We start from the raw sequence: 23,909 nt of genomic DNA, 5'->3' as shown, positions 1-23,909 counted from the left end.
CAGTCATTTTTCTTTCTGCAAGTTTTAAAGATACAATTAACACCACCAAAACATTAATCCTTCATGTACCAAGTCCCCACGATGAACGTAGTCATTTGCACTGCAAACATGTACCAAGAAATTTTGTCTGTTTTGAGACAGGGTCTCTCTATGTAGTTCAGGCTTTCCTTGAACTCACTATGCAGCTGAGGCCTTGAACCCACAGTGATCCTCCTGCCTCCGCCTCCCAAGGGCTGGGATTACAGGCATGTGCCACCACACCCAGCATAAAATAATTTTTTAAATAAAATTACTCTCGTCAACTTTTAGATAATGAGATTATGACTGAATTTTTTTCTTCTTTTCCTTCCATCCTTTTCTCTTTCTCAAGTTTCTCTAGTGAACATATTTTACTTTTTCAAGGGACAAACTATAAAAAATAGAATATTTTTAAATGCCAAATAAGTCTTAGACACTGAAGAAGCTATGCAAGGCTTTGTCAAGTTGAGAACAACTTAGAGTGAGCCAGGAGGTGGAGAAGACACTCCCTTTGGGTGGTTCAACCATGTCCCCATTTTCCTGGACAGTTGTCCCAATGACAGGCACTCAAAAATGTCCCAGTTGGGGACAGGAAATTGTAAGGAGTCTAGATTGGGGGGATTAACAAACAGCTGTGTGGCTGACTGAGGTAGTAGGGTTGAGCAAATGAGAAAGAAGACCGAAAGGAAAGTTGAGACCCTTTAGAAGTACATTGAAAGTGTAAGCTCCTCACCAGATCGAGGGCTAGGCACAAATGGAGCATTTTGTATTTTAAGAAGTGCTAAACACGTGCGCGTGCATACACACGCATGCACACACTGACATAGGTATGTCCGCAGGACTCAAAAGCCAGCTGAAAAAGCTGCCAATGGCCAAAGCCACAAGTTTTAGTATCAAAATAAAGTAGCATCGGTTTATAACCCAAAGTATAAAATACATGTCCGTGAGTCCATAAGGATATAAATGACTGACTAAATAAGGCTTAGCCACACTGTGGTTTTCTATCAAAAAGTCCAGTAGAAAAAGATGGAGGGAAGTAGCTTCTCAGTGGAGAGACCTGGCAGACAACCGCAACCTGGCGGTCAAGGACGCCATCCACACGGAGGTCATGGCCACAGCGCATGTCCTTGCTGTGACGCAGTGAGCGTGGCTCCCGTGCTCTGTGCTCTTCCTCCCGAAGCCCATAACCCTGGAGTGGTCAGAAGAAGGGGGCAGATCCCGGGGGAGGGGTCTACAAGGTGTCTGCCCAACACTCGCAGTGTCGCCAAACAGAGCAAAGTCTGAGAACCTCTACAACCAAGAGGACCCTAAGGAGACTTCCAGACTAAATGTAACATACTGACCTGCTGGGATCCCAGCACTGATAAAGGACATTGAGGGAAAACTAAGCAAATCTGAATGAACCTGACATCCATATTGGTTTATTATGACTAAGCTGGACATGGTGGCGCATGCCTGTAATCCCAGTACTCGGGAGGCTGAGGCAAGAGGACCATTGCAAGTTCGAGACCAGCCTGGGCTACAAAGTGAGCTCAAGGCCAGCCTGAACTGCATAGCGAGACCCTGTCTCAAAAAGAAAAAAAAAAAAAAAAATTATGACTAATGCATTATACTGATTTAAGATGTTAATGAAAGGGGAAGCAGTGTGGGGGACATGGGAATATTATGATACTTCCCTTACAATTTCCAAGTAGATCTAAAATGTAATAAAAAGTTTATAAACTCAGGCATGGTGGCACACATCTATAATCCCAGGACTTTGGGAGGCTGAGGCAGAGGATTAAAGTTCAAGCCCAGTCTGGGGTGACTTAGTGAGACACTGTCTGTTATGGTGTATGGTGTGTGTCTGGATGTCCCCCCAAAGCCTCATGCAGTCATAGGCAGGCTTCTAAAGTTTATGATTGATTCATGGTCCAATTTTGGATTATGGGTGTGAGTGCTACACCTGCACTGGGGCTGGTAGTTTGCATACAATGTAAGAAAAGGAAAGAGGCTGCTTGCTGCCACTCTCCCCCTTGTGCTCTTGTTGCTTTTGCTGTCTTCCGCTGCCGTGAACTGTTGCCCTCTGCCATGTGCCACCCTGCCATGGAGCCAGCTGATTATAGACTGAAACTTCCACAAACTGTAAGCCAAATAAACCTTTCCTTAATTCTGAGCATCAGGTATTTTGTCTCGGCAACGAAAGAAAAGTAACTAAGACACTATCTCAAAAAAGAAAAAAAGGCTGGGGGTATAGCTCAGTGTGAAGACCCTGGGTTCAATCAGAGAGAATAAGGGAATTTTCTTCAAAAGGATGTAATAGCAAGTAGATACATGGCTTTTAAGCTGGTGAGTTGAAAACTCAAAACAGTACAATCAAGTATCTGATGGTCAGTAGCTGTGTTGGAAATACGGAGACTCCATGCAAATCTGCATAGGACACATAGCCTCTCAGTGCCGAACCATCCTGTGCTTCAGTATGAGCTCTTTCACTTCCGGTCTTTTGGAGAGCTATGAGCCTCTTCTGCTCCCATAGTACTTCAGACATTTTGATCAAATACATATTAAAAAATCCATGTGTGAGAGAGGAAAAACAGTTATTGTAATCCAGCATGGACAGTGTAAAAGTGTAGCATGATTTAGTACAACTGTCACGTGTGTTTTCTGTCTTTATTGGCCTGTTAGTCTGGCTGTTAATCTGTATATGTGATAATTAACTTTATAAGGACTTATAAATAAATGAATCTGATTCTGGCAGAAAATGGTGGAGGGGAAGGAAAAAAAAGAGTTAAGATGTGGTATTTCTGTGTACCAGTTCCCCACAATGAATGTACTCATTATGTGCTGCAAACATGTACTAATAAAAATTTTAAAATAAATAAAAATCCAGGTGAGAGAAGCATTGACCCTTGAATGGCAGAGGGGAAACTGGGCCAGAAGCCAGGGGCCCTGGTGGCTTCTTCCTGGTTCTTACGACCCTGGGCAAGTCGTTGAACTGCTCCTGATCTGCTTGTCTCCAAAATGAGAGGGTTGAACTGGGAAAAATTTTTCTATGGTGACTTGCAGTTCTAAAAATATTGTGATTCTAATTTAAGATTTAGAGAGGAGCTGCAGCGCTAGAAGTAATGGCAACTAAGTTCGACTCTGTTGATTCCTGGTGTGTGTACTATCAGACTCCAAGGCAGAGCTGTGATGCAGACCACTCTGAGGGTTCTGCAGGATTTGTGGCCCACTCCCCGAGTTCTTGGGATGAGATTCCTCTCAGATAAACGGAAGGGACCATGTGTTACAACTCCTTTGTTTCGTAGTTGAAGAAGCCAGGCTCTGGAGAGATGCGATTAGTTCAAATCACAAAACTGGTAAGACAGACCAGGCTTTGTGCTCCCGGTGAGAGGCTTTTACACTGCCGCGTGCTCTCCGTAGAACACGAGCAATCTTGCAGCAATGCCGCCAGGACCTCATTTGCGCCGTCTCCATAATGGTCCTTGAGGACCGTTGCTCACCATCTGTCAGCTCCAATCCCTGATTATGGGAAAAGTAATTGGGGACTTGGGGAGAGGTCTCACCTCTCCTTGAGCCCTTCCTCTTTGGTCTCACAAAGGGAAATAAGAATTTAATTTTTTCCTCCCCTTTCAGTTCTGTAGCTTACCTTTCCTCCCATGGTAATTACATAACCCAAGATGATTTGTTTACAGAAGCCACGTGAATCAGCCAGCTCCCAAAGGGTTAACACTCCCAAATTATGGGGCTGGGTTAACAATAAACAGGATGTCCTCCAGAAATTAAATTTAAACCACTGTGACTCAGGCTGGCCCATCCCCTCAGCCAGCTTGTTGTCTGGGGTTATTATCGGGAGTTAATTACACTGTTGGCTTTAGCGGTGGTGTTGGTCAGTTTGGGCCAAATGGAAGCAGGCTGGGGGAGAAGGGTGTGAAGGGAAGGGTGGGGGGCTCCACTTCCTATAGGGGGCAGGGCAGTGGAGAGGGGGGCGCTACTATTTCCGTAACTCCTGGGATGCACCACGTTGCCTTTCTAGCCTGGCCGCAGTTCTCCTCTCAGGCTGGTAGAAATACAGTTTTCTGTGCCTGGAGGAAGCTCCTAAACTACCTGGTTTTACTCCACTTACTTTCCAGAGCAAGAAAGTAAAGCCCGGTGCGGCAGTGAGCTGCCAGAGGGCAGCCTGGTCCAGGAGGTGGAGGCTGGGCTGGTGCTCAACTCATCCCTCCCTTCCCTCCTTAGACACCCTGCAGACCCATGGTGTCCCCCTGCAGAGAAGCACTAAAGCACCTGATAGAGACGATGTGTGATTTTTGTTGGGGCTTTTAAAGGAATGTCTCCAACCATGGCAGCTGTGCCAGGGCGTCTGCAGTTTCTCTCTTGGTTGTTGTTCAGGGGTCTCTCCCCATTCTCCTCTCTTTTTCAGCAAACCACAGGCCATTCATGGAAAGATGCTCTGGGGCAAGAGGTGGTGCTCAAGAGCTGCACGGGACACTATCCATGGGAGGGGCCCATGGCCCTGCGCCCTCCAGGGCTTGGGTACAAGTGCCAAGTAGCTAGCCCCTCCAGTCCTTATCCCCTGGCATATGCAAGGCCCTGTGCATTTTTTCTTTCACCTACCTCCTTCCTTTTCCTCACAGTATCCCTCTTGGTCTCTTTCTTATAGGATTCCTTTCAAGATTGGGCAGCCCAAGAAACAGATTGTTCCCAAAACAGTGAGTAACCCGATTCTTTCACTCTGAGACTCACTTCTGCCTCACGTGGCATCTGCACAGAACCAGAGCTTTGACTCAGCACTCTTAGGGCAGGGAAAACAGCAACCTGGGCCTTGTTCCCAGGCATGTAGATCTAGAATCTCTTGAAGATGGGGCTTATGGGGGCCTCCTGACCAGGGCTGTTTCAGGCTGTTACCCATCTTTGGGTGGGTAGAAGAGGTGGTTTACAGGGTTTTGCATCTGAGCAGTCCTTTTCCTAAGAGGACTCCTGGACCATGGAACCCAACTAGACATGTGGCCCATACCTTCACTTCTGTTCACCTGAGCTACATGAGAGACAGGCGTCTACTTTCAGGAGACCTTGGTCCCTTCAGCCACACAATCAAAAGTGTTCTTTCCCATAATACAGTCCCAGGCAGCACAGAATGACTGGCTTCTATCCGCCTTGGAGCCCTAGGATTTAGCCCCAACTTAGCTTCCAAATAGAAGAGGGAGAAAAGTCACAGAATCTAGAAGGTCAGAGATAAATCCCTCAGAGCTCATCTGGCCCAACCTCCTGATTTTTCCGCAGCATAAAATAAGGCCCATAGGGTGGTCAAGACTTTCTAAGGTTTGAAAGCCCCCTATTGACAGAGCTGGAATTAGGACTCGGGTTTGTGCACTCTTTCCCTGGCTCCAGGCTGCCCCTGGCTGTGAAGATCTCTAGGATTTGGCAACGCGAGTACGGAGATGCTTCCTTGGCCCCTTACCCACAAATCTGAGTGTGGCCCTTGCTTTTAACATGAGCGAGCATAACTACAGCAGGTCTCTCTTTCGATGGCTCCAGCAAGTCGAGGGCCTTGTCTTTGTCATCACAGCCCTTGGCGGACCTCCTCTTCTTGCTAACTTCTCACTCCTCAGCTCAGCTTTCAGAACTCCAGGAAGGATACTGCTTTGTTTCAGCAGGAAGGTTAGCACACGCCTGACCAGTGCCTCCATCTTTGGGAAATCCAAAGTGAGGTCACTTGAAAGGAACTGGGTGTGAATTAAATGAGTCCTCCACTGCTTCGTGCAAAGGCACATCGCCTCGGGCAGGGCTGACCATCTGTGGAAGCTCTCAGCTGAAGCCCAGAGACCCTGGGTGTGCAAATGCCGGGCCCAGCCAGCTACAGGAAGTGAGAAGGTGTGGCTTTGAGCCTCTAGAGTTTAATCTATGGCAGATCCAAAAAAAGTCGTTTTCGGAAGGCTCTTTTTTCCATCATTGGCTACCAAGAACAAACACAGAAAACCCTTCCAATACCCAGTCTTCGTCAAAATGGCCTTTGTTTTCTACAGAAAAGTATCGTGTTCCTTAGCTTCTCTGAGCCTTAGCTTTCTTGTGTGTAAAATGGTGCTGATAGTACCCATGTCATGGATATTGCACGTTTCACATAGGGTAACATGTACAGTGTCTGACCTGCAGGAAGCCCTCAGTGATGCCCACTGCATGACAGGAAACCAGTTGATGAAGGTCTCGGCCTGTCCACACAGCTCCGTTCCCACAGCAGTGGAATCCAAGGCTGGGCCTTTGATCTCCCTCAGAGAAGTAAAGCCAAGTCACAGCCTGGGCTAGAGTTTGTGTGCTTACTTGGCCCATTCTTCTCCACACCCCAGAGTGCTGAGGTCTATGGAGCAAGACCCTGCCCCTTGGACCACATGCTCCCCCAGCCCCTGCACCCCCCAGAGCAGGCCCAGGCTGTGCAGTCGTTGGCGTCTCTGGCAGCTCCCCGCAACTGGTAGTGACGCACTGTGGTGTTCTTGCCCAGGCACTCAGGGAGGGGAGCACATGTGGCTGCTCAGGTTACTGGAAGTCATGGTGCCCCTGTCACGGGAAGAAATGCTCATGTTATCTTCAGGGAGTTTCAAGAGGATTTTGGCTCAAGGCATCCAACTGCCAACCACAAAGGAAGCATTGTGTCTTTGCTCTCACCGCTCTCCTGTGCCCAGGTTATTACCATACACTCCGCCATTGTCAAGGCTTTGGCCGGAATGGCATGTTCTCTGCAGGCATTGGCCGTGAGCACTGGGACCGAGGAACCAACCCCTGCCTCCCAGTCCTAGCCTTCCACTTAGACCTTGGTGGCTCCATAAAGTGGCCGGACCATGGTGTGGAGGAAGCAGCCACACCTGCCTGCCTGCCTAAGCCACAAGGGAAGACACTCTTAAAGCTTTGCTTCCTGTGACCCTCCAAGGCACGGCCTGCAGTCTGGTGTACAAAGGAGAGCACAGCCAAGGTTGCTCACTGGGTGGTCACGCTGTGAAGTCCCTGCGTGACCACACTGACCCCAGAGTGACCACACTGAACCTCTGCAGGGGAGACAGGTTTCACATGCTGAACAGAGGGACCCCCTGCCTCCCTAACGCTGTTGGAGCAGACTGAAAGGATGAAATAAAAACGAGGCATTTCCTGGCCAGACGCAAGCTCCCCAGAGCCCCAGAGTGCTGGCCAAGCCCCTGTGCCTACACGCTCGCTCCCAGTCGCCTCCTGGGCGATGCTCTAGTAGAGGGGCTCAGAACACGCCCTCTGCCTGGGCTCTAATATGATGCACTTTGCCCTGGCATTAAAGCTCTGGCCCTGCCTGTGGCCTCCTTTTTCACTTCACTGTGAGTTTAAATTTGGGGGCACTGAACCTGTTCACTCACTGAACGACGCCACTCCACAGTGTGGTCCTTTGCATCCTGCCCCAGAGAATGCAAGGAGTGGCAGGGGGCGGCAGTCTGCAGCTTGGTCCTCCCTGGGCTAACCTGGCTCGCCTGGCCCAGCCCAGCCCGGCCTGGTCCCCTGACCGTCTGGCACATATGTTTGCACTTGCATTGTTGACTGGGATCCAGCTGCCTTTTTGGCAGAGGCATCAAGCATTCAGATCTTTTCCACTGGGCTCCTTCCCTCAGAAACCATACCTCGGAATGTGACTCCAGCGTGTCCTTTTATTCCCTTCCCCATCTTCTGAGGGGCTGGAATTCCACTGCTGTCCCCAGTGGGTCTTTTCCCTGTGCAGAGAGACCTGGGCCAGTAAGCTCCTGGAAGCAGGACAACAAAATGCTGTCAGGCAGAGGCAGTTTGAGCAGGCTGGGTCAGCCCCCACCCTGTTGTACCCCACCACGTGCTCTCAGCGGAATCCCTCTTGTTCCTCGTCACCCAGGTACCCCCCGGTTGGAACCCTGAGGTCCCACGCTGTGCAAGTCCAAGCAGTCCCCAACTGGAAGACCAGGTGTTCTCTGGCATCCCACACACAGGAGCACGCTAAGCGCATTGCACAAGAGGCGACCATGAGCCAGAGGGTGCAGCAATTCGGCGGGCACTCTGGGTCTCAGAGAGCTTGACTCTGGCCAAGATACACTTAGTTTTTATTTTACCCTTCCATAAATAAAGGCCTTCAGTAGGTGAAGACACAGCCCGGCGGCCACCTCCCTGAGGGGAGAAGAGAGCTGCAGCCTTGTCAGGGCGCGCAGCACGGGGCTCTGTGTCAGGGTTTCCCTCCTGGCATGCCCCGGTGCCTTGAGCGCTTCTGTCCCGCGGGCTTCTCAGTGTGCCCAGTCATGAGTCAGCTGCCGCCTGACTGTGTGCTCTGCACATATTGCCCATTTAAATCCGAAAACACACCTCTGAGGCTGAAGGTGTCATGGGGAATGACTAAATGAAATTAACCCATTTTACCAGAGAAGTAAGGCTGAGGAATGTGAGGACATATTTTTCAGGTTCCACAGCTGGTACCAGAGTTCATACATCCTCGGTCTCTGCCCATTTAAAGGAACCCTTTGAAAACTGCCCTCTCCATGGCCCCGTGGGAGAGAGCTCTACTAGACTAACACCCAACAGCAGACTTGGAAGGGCCCCAGCAAGGCCCCATGCTCCAAAATAGATCTCCCACCTGCGGTCACATATGTGACCTTTCAGATCTGCCCCGAGCCCGACCAGGCAGAGAGGAAACTGAGGCTGAGAGGACAGGGGACCTGCTGGGGTCCCCTGCTAGGACGCAGCAGAGCCAGCCCTGAACCCCAGGCCTCCTCCTCTGCGCCCCGCTCCCTCCTGGCCTGGGTTTCAGTCCCGCTCAGAGCACCCTGACCGCCACCAGAGTCGGGGTGAGGGGAGGGCACCCAGCTTGGCGCCTGCAGTGGCAGAACAGAGCCACGATCCGCTGTGACTTGCCCGGCTGGCCCCTCCAGGAGGGGAGAAGTTCTCCCCAAATCAAACACTTCATTAATTTGGGAACACAGGGATACTGTGTCCTTAACAATCTGCCGGAGGCTCCCTGCAGGCTGCAGGGAGGGTGTGGAGAGAGTTTCCGCAAGCCGGGAGATTTTTTCCATCCCGTTGTCATTTCTCTGTTGATTGAGTTATCTTTCTCTCGTTACAGGTGGAGAGAGACTTTGAAAGGGAGTATGGAAAACTCCAACAGTGAGTGTCAAACCCTGGAGAGTGCGGTGGGAGTCAGGGAGTCGGGCTCGAGCGCCTGCTCCTGCCAGGCCTCACGCCTGCCCAGCCTGGCTAATGGCTGCTCGGATCACCAGACTTTGAGTTCTGTCCCTGTACGTGGCTGTAGGAAGGAGGTCGACTTCGAGCGCTTGACCTCCTGCAAGCAGTGGGAAGCATCCCCAGAGAGAGGGTCAGCCCCCGCCGGGGTGGGGAGTGGGCAGGCAACGTGCATAGCAGCCAGGGCTCACCCTATAGCGGTAGCAGGGACATGGGCTGAGCGCAGTAGGGCTGGTGCCCAGGGCTGCCCCTGCTTTGCAGGCTGGAAGAGCAGACCAAGCGGCTGCAGAAGGACATGAAGAAGAGCACAGATGCCGACCTAGGTAGGTGCCGTGCCCTGCGCCTGGCATGGTGGGTGGGGTCGGGGTACCCTGTGAACTCAGCACAGTCTGAGCCGTGTCCCCGAGAGGTGGCCCAGCTACCATCACCGGTGAGAGCACCGCTTCCCCAAAGTGCCTGCCACCCTGCTCTGGCAGTGGGCCCAACCTTGCTGGCATTCCACGTCAGGATAGCACCGTGGCCAGCAGAAGCTTTCAAGTTGCAAGATCCCCCACCCGCTCCTCGGCATCTGGGCTGCAACCTGGGCTGGCTACAGAAAAGGTGGAGACTCCTCCTCGCAGAGACGAGAGTCCTGGCTTTCCCAGAGCAGCAGAAACCGAGCTGCCGTGCTCCTAAGCAAGAACTTGGGCTAGCATATAGGGCCAGGAATCCCACAGGTAACTGTTCCTCTCAAAGGGCCTGGTGAATAGGGCCAGCAGGTACCAGGAAACAGCCAGGGCATTGAGGTTTTCTTTGCAACAGGGAAGAAGTTGCAAAGGAACTTCCTCCTGGAAGGAGGCCAGAAACAGGCAGCACTGAATCCAGGGGGCATTGAGAGGCCGTATCAAGGCCACAGCCTGGGGAGGCTGCGCGCAGCTGGAGCAGTAGTAGGCTGAGCCTTGCTGTCCCCATCCCAGCTCGCAGCACCAGCCGGCAGTCAGTCGCTAACCCTGACACTGCCTGTAACCCTGGGCCCCACGAAACTCACTGTGCCTCAGCTCCCTCATCCGGGAAATCCAGGTGCTGCTGGTCCCCACCCCTCTGGCTGACCGTGACCGCGGTGTCGTGGGTTAATGAACAGCCCTGAGGGTGGCGCCAACAGCGGGTCACCCTTTAGTGATGGTCCATTTCCACTGCCTGTGGCAGCAGTGACCAGGCCCCCTGGCGGGGTGGACCTTAGTGGCTCCCTCCCAGGGCTCCAGGGCGAGGGGTGCATCTGCATGCCGCTTCAGAGGGCCCGAGAGGCTTGGGTTTGGCCAGGGTGCCCAGTTCCTCTCACCGGACAAGTGCAGACTGAGAAGCGCCGTGTGGCAGGTGTGCATTTTGAGACTGGGGATCCAACAGTGGCACTAGACAGGAGCTGCCCTCCTGGAAGGGAAGACATGAATGTCGTAATGCGAGTTGTCTGAGGCAAAACAAGGGCAAGGAGTGCGACAGTGCTGGAGGAGCAAGGGAATGACGGAGCCTGTGTGTCCTGATCCCAGTGGCAGCTCCAAGCCGGACCGGGCCTCGCTGCTGGCCCTTTGCTTCTCCAGATAGGCCAGGCTGAGCCATGGGTCAGATTCGGGAGTTTGTCTGTTTGTGCATTTTGTGTCCACATTAGGTCTGCGTTACTTTGGTGGCACTTGTCCGCTGCCTTCCACAGAGGAGCTGCCATGACCCTGTTTCCCCCCCACGCCCCCTCCTCAGACAGCTGCACTAGTGGTGTGAATCGGGGGAAGGCGTCTTGTTTATTTCATAGCAAGTCGCTCTGGAACCAAGTAGAGCGTCAGGGACCCTGAGGAAGAGGCTGTGGCTGTGGGAAGCCTGTCTGTCGACAGAGAAACAGGGTCAGGTAGCGGCTCCAGGGGCCTAAGGTGAGCAGCAAATGAGGATAGAGAGCGGTCCTGGAGAGTGGCCTCCAAGCAAGCTCACTGCCGAAGCATCACGGGTGGCTCAGAATGCTGGGCCTGTCCCCAGCTCCCTAATTTATCAGGTGTGGCTGAGGCCTGGCAGTGTGTCTCTGCTGCATTCCCAGGTGACACTGGGGCAGTGGGGCCAGGACACACTGAGACAGCCTCTGGCCCTGACAGTTGGAGGGAATCAAATGATACCTTTCTTGGCCTTGGAATCTCCTGAGTTCCCAGTCAGGATGTAAAATCCCCAGGCTTTGTCTAAAGATGATGTTTTTTCAGAAAAGTGTATATGACTTTCAGAGTGATCAGGCTTTGGAAGATCTTTGGATACCAAGGGAGGCCTAAGACCTTTGTTTTGTCTGAGTTTTTCAAAGCTCACCAGCCTAGCGATGCATGCCTGTAATCTCAGCACTCAGAAGGTGGAGGCAGGAAGATCACCTTGAGTTCAAGGTTAGCCTGGGCTACAGAGTGAGTTCAAGGCCAGCTACGTAACAAGACCCTGTCTCCAAAACAAAGCTCACAAGCCTTCCAAACTGTGTGGGGCCATCCGTGCCCCATCCAGGCCCTGCAGAAGCAGAAAAGCATTTGATATCAGGCAGGGATTGGGAGTTCCAGACACAAACCCCAGGCTGTGCCCCCGTGCAATGCCAGATCCACTCTGTCCCATGGCTGGTGGCTCAAGAGACACCTTTCACTACTTCAGGCCCTTCAGCCAAGCCAGCAGCCTGAAGATGTCAGAGTACTAGGAAAGAGGAGGAAACCTAGAAGAAAAGTCTCCCCCAACTTTTAGGAATTTCCCCCCCAAATAAGAAAAAAAAAAAAAAATAGAAGACATTGTTCAAAAATTTTTCCAGATTCACCCAGGTTTTATTATCTCTTAATTATGCCATATGTGATCACTTCATAATCAAATCAAATCATGCATAATGTTTGTTCCTAACCCTACGAAGTCACTTCCCAGAATTCCTTCCTCCATTGTATCAGCCTTTCTGGGACGTTTGCATTTCTAGTCTTCTCCTGCGCATGGCCTTTTGCAGTGTCTGCAGCGCTCTCACCAGGGCTTCACTTCTGACCCAGTGGGCAGGTAGGGGCAGGGCTGGGCATGGGTCTCCTTGCTCCCCACATGGGGTGGCAGGAAGGTCACACTGGGATGGGCTGTAAGCTGGGCCATAAATCAGTCCTGAGACATTTTTAACATTTAACATATCAGAAATGAAAGCACTATAAAACTAGACAGTATGTCTTCGTTTGATTGGCAGCATTTTCAGAGTACTTGCTTAGTGGGCACAAGGCCCTAGGTTTGATTCCCAGTACCACCCAAAAAAAAAAAAACCCAACAACAAACAAACCACAAATGATAACATCTTAAATTTAGTGACGCAGCAGTAGGAAAAACCTGCATTCCAAAATGTGCCTTTTGGCTAGGCATGATGATACACGCATGTAATGACAGCTACTTGGGATGCTGAGACAAGGGCTCTCAAGTTCAAAGCCAGCCTGGACAGCTTAGCAGAACTTGTCTCAAAATTGAAAATAAAAAATGAATTAAGGATGTAGCTCATTGCTGCCTGGATTCAGTCCTCAGTATTGAAAAACGAACAAACAAACCAAAAAAAAAAAAAAAAAAATTTGTCTTCTCAACCTACAGAATGACAGAAAATCTTTGCCAGCTATTCATCTGATAGCGGATTAATATCCAGAATACATAAAGAACTCCAAAATTATAAGAGCCAAAGAATAACATAATCAGTAAATGGACAAATGAATTGAATAGACACTTCTGAGAAGTACAAATGGCCAATAAATGTGTGAAAAAAATGTTCATCGTCCTTAGTCATCAGGAAATGCAAAGCAAAAAACTACAGTAAGATTCCTTCCCACCCCAGTTAGGACGGCTGTTATCAAGGAAGCAAAAATAGCAAGTGCTAGTGCAGCGCGGAGGAAAGGAGCTCACACTCTGTGGGTGAGAGTGTAACTTAGTACCACCACTGTGGAAAGCAGTATGGAAATTCCTCAGAAAGCTTAAGACAGGACTAGCTCTACCTGTCCTGGGTCTGTCCCGGAAGGAATCAGAGTTGGCGTACAAAAGCTGCCTGGGCACCCGTGTTCATCACAGCCCCGTGCGCAGCAGCCACGTTGTGGCCTCAGCCTAGGCTCCTGCTGACAGGAATGGATAAAGAAAATGTAGTGTATATACACAGCGGAGTAGTCTTCAGCCATGAAGAAGAGCAGTACAGTATTTGCAGGAAGGTGCATAGAACCATAGGTCATCACATTAAGTGAAATAAGCCAGTCTCAGAGTGACACATAGGGCATGTTTTTTCTCATGTGGCATCGGGGAGGGATGGCAGGAAGGAGGAGGGGACCTGGGAAAGGGCAATGGAATGAAGAGGGGAGTGAGAGGGTGTTAGGGAAGGTGGACACCATCAGAGCACATTATATGGCAATGTCACAATGAAAGCCATTAATATGTGCAATTAATACTTGCTAATTATTATTTTTAAAATAAGGAAGAAAAAGCCTTCTGCCCTAAGACTCAGCCAGAAGCACCCTAGAAGTGGTACAGATAGCCCCCAACCTCCAGTCCCTCTGCCTCCACCTCTAGAATTCTGTTATGCAAATAATTCCAACCTGAAAACAAGTGTGGGACCAAGCACCTCAGCTGCGACAGGTCTCCCTCCTGCCCCCGTGCTACCCGTGACCTCAGGCTTCCACGTGGCTCACGAGGCCTGAAGTGTTTACCCCGCAAAGCGCACTACACCCTGTGCAAACTGGGGTACTGTTACCCGTGTACATGGGAGGCCTAGACTGAGCCTCACACCAGCACCACCTTGTAGAGGCTTTTAAAATGCATATTCTTGGCCAGGCGTGGTGGCTCATGCCTATAATCCCAGCACTCAGGAAGCTGAGGTAGGAGGATTGCTGTGAGTTCAAGGCCAGCCTGGGCTAAATAGTGAGTTGAGGACCAGCCTGAACTGCATAGCAAGATACGGTCTCAAAAAATTTTTTAAAAAATACATATATTCTCAGGTTCAGTATTTGTTGAATCTTATCTTTGGAGTCAGAGGTACTAAGCCATTGCTGTCCATAAAGTTGCTTAAAAGAATTCCTTGGCTTGGTGCTGTGGTCAGGAATGCACATCCAGGCCTAAGGGCGGCACCGTGTGCCATGTGGAGCCGTGCCAGCCATGGCAGGCAGGGGACAAGGTTGTGGGATGCAGGCTCTGGACTGCGGGGCGGCCGAGGTGCAGAGACTGAGCCTGTCCTCTGTAGGCTCACCACACTTCGCTTCTTGCAGCCATGTCGAAATCCGCAGTGAAGATTTCCCTGGACCTCCTCTCCAACCCCCTCTGTGAGCAAGACCAGGACTTTCTGAACATGGTGACAGCCTTGGACACAGCTATGAAGCGGATGGATGCCTTCAACCAGGAAAAGGTGACTAGGTCTTGGCCTCCGGCATCCAGGCACCACCTCCTTCCCCTCTGGGCCTCGGGCATCGCACCTCCCTCAGCCTGGACTTCATGCCCCTCGGAGGCTCCTGTGAGGCTGGGAATGTTCGCAGGGCTGCTCTGCCCACCCAGCCTCCCAGGTGTGGAGGACGGCAGAGCCTGGCCCTAGGCCTCCATGCACCCCGCCTGTCTTGGATCCCTGACCAGTCTGTCCTCGGAGGAAGTCGGAGCCCCACCCTGTAGGAAGAACCTGGCTCTCCCCCGCCCTCCCCCCGTTTTGATGTCACTGGCTTTTTCTTTTGACAGGTGAACCAGATCCAGAAGACGGTGATTGAACCCTTGAAAAAGTAAGGTCACCTGGGGACACAGGCCTCAGGGCACTGGTGGGAAAGGTAGATGAGCCTTGGGGACCGAGGAGCCTACCTAGCAGCCTGGCCTCTGCGTCCCGTGGGGCCTCCAGCCATACACTCCGTGGCTCCAGGTCAAGACAGAGCACTGCCAGCACCCAGCCATGCCCAAGGCAGTGCACACCTCCCCGTCGAGCCGGACGCTGTGCCGGTGGCCACTTGGCCCTTTCCGCCCTTGCTTATGGTTGGGGCCAGGCTGGCTGAGTTCAGCTAGCAGAGCCCTCAGCGGACGAGAGCAAGGCCTTTCATCTCAGCCAGCACCAGAGCACAGCTGCCTGCAGCGCTCAGCTTTGGAAATGTGGGGGTGGGAAGGGCGCAGCAGCAGGGTCCTGCCTGGAAGGGTCCCCTCACTCGTGACCCATGACAGCCAGGAATTCATCTGTAAGACTCGTTTTCAGAGCAGCAGGCCCCGGTTAGCAATCAGACAGGCCTCTTCCCTGGGTCCCTAGGGTGAGGAGGCCAAAGCCTTGAAGCTCCTGAATCCTTCCTCCCGAGCCTCTCCCCTGGGCGCCGGCCTTGAGAGGCTCCCGGTGCAGCCCAGCAGCTGCGCTTTATTACCTCTTCCGCGGTGGTCCCTGGCAGTTGCCTTGCCAGGCCCTGGGGTAATGAGACTCTGCTTAATTATCATTAGGCCTGGATCAGGGCCTGGAGGGAGATGAAAAGAGTAGTTTTTGATCCTCCAGCCCCTGGTGTTGGGGAGTGTTGAGCTGTTCCTTCCCTATTCGGCTCCAAGAAGAGGGGTTGGGAAAAGCCCTCCTGACCTTCAGAGCGCTTCTTCCCAGGCCAGGCCCGAAGTATGAAGCTGGGAGGCCGAGCCTGGTGCAAGAAAGCATTTCTCTGGCCTCCTCCTGCCCTGCTGCCCCAGCCTCCTCTCTGAGTGGGCGCCTCCAGCCCCCGAGCCCCAGTCATAGCCTAGCCCCTTTTCGCAGGGCCACATGGGGAGCTTGGTGCAGAAGGAGCCTCTTGCTGGTGGTTTTCAGGCCTGGCCTTCAGGACTAAGGTTCAGCTCTGAACCAAAGAAGCACAGGCAGAACAGGCCCTGCCCACAGAGCTCCCAGTGTGTCAGGGCCTCAGGGGTCCCCAAGGCAGCAGCGGGCTCCCAGGGCTGGCAGAAAAACAGGCTCAGAAAACTGGGGAGTTGGCTGCTGTCTTGATTTCACAACCAACGAGGAGGCCTTGAAATCAGATCCCTGGCTTCGGCAGCCACATGGAGAGAAACCCCGGCTGCTTCCCACCAGCTCGCAGCCCACCACCTGCCAGGAAGGTGGGGGCACGGCAGAGGGGGCGGCCGCCGTCTCCGCAGCGGATCTGCTGACCCCTGCATGAGCCCTTGACCACCCTGGCTGGCTCCTGCCGCATCCCGCAGCCGACATGCGATCTCCCCTGACCACATAAACCACCACTACCCGCTGCCTCCTCCCTACTCGCTGCCTCGTGCCAGGAGAGATGCTCCCAGGGACCCCAGCACCGGAAACAGGAAACTGCAGCTTTCCTGTCCTCTGATGAAGATCATGGCCACATGGTCACCCTGCCACCCCCAGCCTTCCCCCTAGGGGGCTTGGCCTCTAATCCCCAGCCCCTGGGTCCGTTCACATGTCGGACGGGGATGCTTTCAATTTCCCTTTCCTGGTGGGCGGAAGATCCCGGCTGCGTGGGCTCAGATGAGGAATGGCAGGCATTCCCCACCAGGCCGGCTGCTCCCAGCCCACCTCCCAGCCGGCCTCGTTCCCTCCCTGCTCCCCTCCATCCCACACTTCGCCTCCCCAGGGAAGCCAGCTTGGTGCTGAAACCGGGTGGAGCAAGAAACAAGCAGCCTCTGGTGAGAGCCTGCGGTGGGGCCTGCCTGCCCTGTCTCCTTTGGGGACACGTGTTAATCCGACCTCGCGAGCCATGCTGGGCCCCTAGGACAGCAGGGGTGCGGTGCCGTGAACAGCAAGGATATCCAGCCACCACCACTCCACCCCACCCCCGGGCCTCTGTCTGCTTCTCTGAAAGGGCGGAGCTCAGGAGCAGAGCAGCACGTCTGGGTAGGCCGGGCAGGAGGTGTGATCTGAGTGAGCGGAGACCTGGCCCAGGGACTTCTGCATCCCATCTCGCACCACTAGTATAGAGAGGCAATAGAGACCACACAGAGAGGGTCTGGCTTCTGTGGGGCAGATCAGTAAAAGTGCAGGTGTCATGCCTGAGGGACAGGTAGGATCCCTCCACCTCCTCCCCAGGGCGGTCAGCAGATACCTCTGTGGAGTCCCAGGGCACCAGCCTCCGCCTGTCTGTGCCAGGCCCTCTGCAGCTCTGGGGGTCCTGCTGCGAGACCCCCCCATTAGGCACCACCGTCCACACTGCCCACCACATGGGCTGCCAAGATCTGTCCTTGGCTGTGAAGAAGAAAACGGGAAGGTGGGGGTTCTGTGGGGCAGAGGGCAGGAGCAGCTCTGGCATCCTGGTCGCCTCTCTTTCCCCAGCCACCTTAGATTAGGCTACACTCGTCCCCTGACTCACAAGGGCTGCCCTGTGGATGCGGGCAGGTGTGACACTGACCCTCTCTGCCCCAGAGAATCCCAGCCCCAGACCCCAAGCCACCCGGGTGGTCATTTATCAGCAAGCACCTGCAGTGGCCTGAGCAGGCCTCTGTTTGACACTGCTGTGGGGGACAGGAGTCTCCCACATGAGGGTCAGGTGCCACTGCATCCACTTCTGCAGAGGGCGAGTTTCTTGGTTCCAGAGGCTGTGGAGGGGGAACCTCTGCTGCTAGGTAGACCTGTAGGTACAGCTTGATGCCACGCATCCCGAGGCTGTGCCCGTCACCACCCCAGACCCACGCTTCCCCGGCACTCAGTGCTGTGTTCTTTGAAGGCTGACAGGATCCCTGCACGTGGTCACCCTGCTGGAGCTGGGTGCAGGCGGAGATGGCGCTGTGGGAAGGGGACCGGGACAGTGACCCACGGTGCCCACGCCACTCAGGTCTCCAGGGCTGCCTGGCCTCCGGCGTGACACGGCCCTTCCTGCACTTGGAATGCACCTCACGCACGCTACCTCATCCCCTTGAGGTCCTTGTCCCCAGAGGTGACCCCAAGTGGTGGCACTATCGCTCGTGCAAGGAAACGCCTCCCCTGCGCCCCACCCCCACCTGGTGTCCTCAGGCACTGGGGCCACCCGGGCAGCAGGTTGCTTCTGACAGAGGATCTGACAGCTGCTGGACACCGCCTGTCCCTTTGGAGTGGAGGGGAGGGCAGCATGGTGGCTTCTCAGGCCCAAGTGCACCTGCTGCCTTGAGCCAGACGCTGCCCAGCTGCCCAGGAAGGGAAAGCAGCAACCCTGGCAGCTGAAACTGCAATGGCAGCTGCTGGGTTTCGCCCCTGCAGACCTGCCTGTGAGACACACACGTGCTGCTGTCTGGGCCGCCCCGGTTCACACGGCACTCAGTGGACCTCCAGCTACCTGGCAAATCAGTCAAGTATCGCTGTGATCGCTGCAGACCGGCATGTGGCTGAGGCTCAGAGTTCTGGCAGTCTGTCCCTTTCTTAGCACTTTCAGTTAGGTGGGGAGCCCAGGTGGCCTTTGTGGATAAACCCTGTTCCTCCATAATCTGCTCCCTTGGTCTAACTTAGTTCAGGGCATTTAATGCCTGATCAAGTTTACGTTTTCTATTCTCTGCCAAAAAGTTCTGTCTTCTTATCTTTTGTGTTCTCTTGATTTGTTGAGGCATTTTTTGGTTTTTGTTTATCTGAGACAAGATCTCACTCTTGAGATTCAGGCTGGCCTTGAGTTCATTATGTAGTATAGGCTGGCCTCAAACTCACAGCAATCCTCCTGCCTCAGCTTCCCAAGTATTGGGATCACAGGTGTGCACTACTATGCCTGGCTTTTTCATGCCTTTACATACCAAATCCACGAGCATGTTCCTTGCAAGGCAGATTTGGGAAACTGTGCTTCCTAAAGTGTTGGGTCTACCACAAGATGACCCCCAGCTCCCAGATGCTCTCTGGGCTCCAGAGGCATGTGACTCCTTGGCCACCAACTGGGGGCCCAAAAGAGGAGCCCCAGCCCGGGACTTGTCCCTGCTTTGGTCTTTCATCTCTTCTGGGTTCCTCCAAAAGGATCCAGCTCTTGTGGTCCTGGGTCACCAACTCTGCCTCTCCACCCTGAGTAACCAAGGTCCTCAGGTTCCTGTGTCACATACCACATGCCACAGCCTCACGGGGCTCCCAGCTGGCACAGTGGACACCTGGCATAGGGGCGGGGCCTCCTGCAGCAGTGGGACCGTGTGCCGCGCCTCGGGCCTTCACACTGCAGGAAGCTGCTCCACATCCCTCCTCTGAAAGCCCACCGCAGCATTGCCCCGTCTTGCCCTGCCTTGGATCGGGGGGAGCACAGCCCTGCCCCGCCCCGCCCCGGATCCATGGGCGCTTGTAGTAAAGGCGCTCGTCAGGCTGGCTGTGCCCCAGGACCCGTGCTGATGCTCTTTCCGAAGGGTCCACCCCTACCAGTTCCCATCGCGATCCTCTTCAGTCATGGAGGTAGGGGGAGGCCTTGTGTCGTCTTCCGGAAACACCTGTGGGGTGTGCCCTTCGGTGCTGGTAGAATTGAGTGGTGAGGGCATTTCTGCTTTTCGCATGGTGCAAAAGCATCCTTGAAGGGAGAGGTGACCCTGGCCAGAAGTAGTTCCACTTTCAGATCTGTCACCTGGCAGTGGCACATTGAGGTAATGAAAGGGTACCAGGGAACTTGGACACTGAGTTCTCTTCTGAGCTGCCTCTGCCTGATTGTGACCTTCTGGCAAGTCACATGTCATCTCCCCGCCTGGAGCTCTCCTGAAGTGTGGTGAGGTCCCTGTGCATGGCAGGGTGGCAGCAGCAGGAAAAGGGACGTCGCTTACGGTCTACCTCACGTTTGCTCAGGCCCAGTGGAGTGGCGCCCAGTCCTGTGTGCTCCCTTGACCTTCCCGTTCAGTAGCGTTCCAGCAGCACGAGCTCCAGGGTGCCAGGGCCTCATCTGCCTGGCCCTGGTGAGCCCAAGGCCTGGAGTGAGGTCCGGCGCTTAGTAGGCTTGCTACAGGTACTCTTGAAGGAATAGCGGGCTTGCGTCCAACCAGGCTGTGCCCCGCAGGTTTGGCAGTGTGTTCCCGAGCCTCAACATGGCAGTGAAGCGGCGGGAGCAGGCACTGCAGGACTACCGGCGGCTGCAGGCCAAGGTGGAGAAGTACGAGGAGAAGGAGAAGACCGGGCCCGTGCTGGCCAAGCTCCACCAGGTGCTAGGGGTAGGGGGGCGGCAGGTGGTCGGCAGAAGGGGGGCGGGTGGAAGGAAGGGCCGTGCAGCAAGCTCCACCCTTCACCCGGGGACCAGCAGGGCCCAAGACCCGAGCCGCCCCACTCCCACTCGTACACCTGTGTCCTGACACCAGGCTCCCACCTTTAGGCCCGAGAAGAGCTGCGACCCGTGCGGGAGGACTTTGAGGCCAAGAACAAGCAGCTCTTGGACGAAATGCCGCGGTTCTACGCCAGCCGCCTTGACTACTTCCAGCCCAGCTTCGAGTCCCTGATCCGAGCACAGGTGAGGCCCCCAGTCTTTGCTCGGCCCAGGGATCAGTCAGGGCCGGGATCCTGGCTCCGGCCGCAGGGCTGGGATTTCTGTCTGGCTTCCTCTGTTGCTCTGGAGTCAGTCCCAGCCCTAGAATGGGTAAGGCTCCTTTTTCCAACTCTTCTTTCCTTGAGTCCTTCCTCTCACATGTACTGTAACCCACAAGAAGAAAGCAAGCGACACCTTCAGCTGCCACTGTGGCTGAGCAGGTTCTTTGTCCTGGGCCAGGAGAACGAGGGGTACAGAGCCTCTGGAGTGGGGGCCTTCTTCTGAGCGTTACCCCACCATTAGTCCTTTACTAGAGACCTCAGGGCTCTTGACCGTGAACTTTTCAGGGGGTGGGGGTGCCCTGCTCAGCTGCTGCCTAGGGCGCTGGGCACGCCGTGCCCCCAGTGCAGGGCAGGCTGGGTGCAGAGGTATGGGGTACTGCCCAGCTGTGCACTTGGGCCAGGAAGTGGGAAGAGGGCACAGCCAGAGCCCTTGGCTCCTGCTCCAGGGGTGTAAGGATAGAGTGGGTGGTGCTCTTCCCCAACCCTGCTCACTTGTTGCCAGGCCTTCCATAGAATGATTCTCCTACAGGCAAGATAGAAGGGTCAGGTGCCAGAGCCAGGAGCAGGGCATGTCCACGTAGGCCCTGCTGACCACAGATGCCAGCATCGGCCTTCGGACCTGAACGCCCTGTCCACCTCTGACCCCGAGTCATGGAGTGGAGGCTTCCTGCCCCTACCCACAGCTGCCTTCTTGTTCTTGCCTGGGTGTCTGGCGCCCTCCAGTGGGCATCATCGCTCATCGCAGTCCCCCCGTCACTGAGCCCCTCCCACCTCCCCGCCGGCAGCTTGGAGGGTCACCCCAGCCCAGGGTGGGAGCTTGGCATCAGGACACCGGAGCAGGACTTACGCCAGAGCTGGGACTTGCTAGTGACCCGAGTTGTCGGTCCAGTGTTGTCTCCAGCGGGCAGCAAGTCAGAGCTACCAAGAGGAGGCAGAGGGGTTCTTTCCTCGCCTGCCCTGAGAGGAGGGTGACCTTCCAGCAGCCACACCCTCTGCAGCAGAGGAGGGGGCTTCAGCGGGAGACCCCTGCCTTCCCTCTGCTTTGCATCACCGCCCCCACCGCGGCCCCAGTGACCCCCGCACTGCCCTGTGCCCACCATCCCTCCTGCAACTCCCAGGAAGAGGCTGCAGGGGGCCCAGGCTGGAGCCCTGGGAGGCTGGGGACACCCCGTCACCAAGCAGCAGGGTAGCCAGGGCCGTTTACTGCCTCCTCCTCACCCGACCGCCGCTGCCATGAGTCGCTGGGTAAGTGAGCATTCCTGGTGACGCACCAAGCAGCGAGGCCAGGGCAAGGGTTGGGGGCCTCCCCTCCACACACCTCTCTGCAGCGCTCACCCAGGCTCCCGGCTCCGGAGGTGACAGAGGTCAATGGGGACTGTCCTGATTGGGCTACCCTCAGCCCGCTGGGACCAGCTGCAGTGCGGAGGCTTCCTGGGAGTCAGGCCTGGCCCTACCCGTGCCACCTGCCCAGGACCGTCCCACACTCCTGAGCGGAACAGGAGTCCCTCTCTTCGCGACTGCCCTGGCTGAGACTTGACAGGAGCAGATGCCTGCATGGCCAAGAGATGGACACTGAGGCAGAAACGGCCCCTGCCTCTTCCCCAAGCTGCTGTCTCGCCGACTCCTGCACCTGCCCCAGCCTCGCATCCCTGTGTCCCCTGGACCCTGCTGCTGGGGCCAGCACGGAAGGGCCGTGGACGTGAGCCAGGCCTTAGAGCTGCTCCCTTGGCTGTAAAGTCCAAGCCAGGGACAGCGGGGATGGGGGGAGTGGAAAGGTGTTACCTCTTGCCTTTGCTTCAGAACTGGCTCTCAGGGCTCTGACGGTCACCACCTGCCATGTCTCTCCTGTGGACGGAAACCCTTGGCTTCTCATGTGGCTTAGAAGTCCCAGGGAAGCCCAAGGCACACTGCCTGTAACAGCCAGCCCGTCCCGGGCCTGGGTGTGGCCTTGCTGTGTTCTGTCGCCATCCAAAAGCATAGGGTGCCTGCCACACACCACTGCCGGGGAAGCGGTCCCCGACCCCTAGCCCCGCCCAAGCCCCTCCCAGCCCCCCGCCCCTGGCTGCACCAGAGCCTTTCTGCACAGCACGGTGGACACCCGGCTCTTCCCGTCGGGCAGCTGAGAGACATGAGGGTGGAGAACAGGGCAGAATAGGGCATCCCCCTCAGGTGGTGGGCAGCTGCCCGCGGGCCTGGGGATGCCGGGCGTGGGCACTGGGTGTCCCCAGGACTGGCCCTTGCCAACAGTGCCTGCCTCCCGCCAGGTGGTGTACTACTCAGAAATGCACAAGATCTTCGGAGACCTGACCCAGCAGCTTGACCAGCCGGGCTACTCGGACGAGCAGCGAGAGCGGGAGAACGAGGCCAAGCTGAGCGAGCTCCGAGCCCTCTCCATCGTGGCCGATGACTGAGCTCGGCCCCCGCAGACTCCTGGGACACAGGCAGCCTCTGCCCTTAGCAGGTGCTGGCAGGCTGGCGCCCATGGTGGCCCCTGCTCTGCTTTGCCAGCCCTTTAACCTGAGTGCCTTCAGTGCCTGGAGCCTGACACCAGACGCCCCTAGCAGGCTCTGTCCCTACCCACAGCCTCAGGTATAGGTAGGCAGTGTGGAAAAACCCCAGAGGCTTTTTCACTTCCAGAACCGTCCAGAGCACACCCTGGCCCGGGCCAGCGCAGGCTTCAGCCCCTTCATTAGCTCAGCCCGCACAGCAGGGACTGCATCTACCTCCAGAGGACCCGTGGGGGCATCCGCCCCATTGCTGCTCTTCACCCCAAAGGCGTGGCTCGCTACCCTGGGGGATGGGGAGGTCGCAGTCCCCTCACTCCAGCATGGTGAAAGCTGCTCAGGTGTAGGCATCAGGGGTAGGCCCCAGGTCTTCTGGGAATCTGGGGCCATAACTCCCACTGCACGGAATGTCATGTTGAGCCACAGGCCTGAGTCAGCACGTTGAGTTTATGTCGCACCAGGATATGTATTTGGAATTTTATTTTTCCAAGTAAAGTTTCCAATAAAACATCACCTAGTGTGGTGCTGTACCGTCCAGAGCAGGAAGTACTGTCACAGCTTCTCCAGGTCCTCCCCTCAGCAGAGGGCCTGGGCCAGGCTCCTGTGAGCAACGGCCCAGGGCACCAAGGCCCATGTTTCCGCGCCCACCCACCTCCCATCGCGGGCTGCATGCGACCAATAGAGCCTTAGGCTGCGGCCAGCACCAGACAGCCCCGAAGAAGCAGCGGGGAAGAGCTACGCACTTGATTTGTTTTTGACTTTGGTTTATTTAAAAAACAAAAAGCCAA

At 55.0% G+C, this 23,909-nt stretch overlaps 1 protein-coding gene across 1 annotated transcript in view; it reads left to right on the top strand.

Moving 5' to 3' along the window:
- The window catches only part of Bin3 (bridging integrator 3), a 42,145-nt gene extending 18,487 nt beyond the window's left edge, over nt 1-23,658 (top strand). The window contains exons 2-9 of the mRNA XM_005373686.2: nt 4,661-4,709; nt 9,086-9,126; nt 9,463-9,524; nt 14,433-14,569; nt 14,890-14,930; nt 20,097-20,238; nt 20,406-20,540; nt 22,882-23,658. Coding sequence (XP_005373743.1) covers nt 4,661-4,709; nt 9,086-9,126; nt 9,463-9,524; nt 14,433-14,569; nt 14,890-14,930; nt 20,097-20,238; nt 20,406-20,540; nt 22,882-23,028 — 754 coding nt within the window. The 3' untranslated portion in view covers nt 23,029-23,658. The remainder of the gene's footprint in view (nt 1-4,660; nt 4,710-9,085; nt 9,127-9,462; nt 9,525-14,432; nt 14,570-14,889; nt 14,931-20,096; nt 20,239-20,405; nt 20,541-22,881) is intronic.
- Nucleotides 23,659-23,909: the final 251 nt, after the last annotated feature.

Source organism: Chinchilla lanigera, unplaced genomic scaffold (genome assembly GCF_000276665.1).
Source record: "Chinchilla lanigera isolate Chin_1 unplaced genomic scaffold, ChiLan1.0 scaffold00002, whole genome shotgun sequence".
In the NCBI taxonomy this organism is placed as follows: Eukaryota; Metazoa; Chordata; class Mammalia; order Rodentia; family Chinchillidae; genus Chinchilla; species Chinchilla lanigera.
Note: the sequence above shows the minus strand (reverse complement) of the source record. Positions and strands in the feature narration are given on the sequence as shown.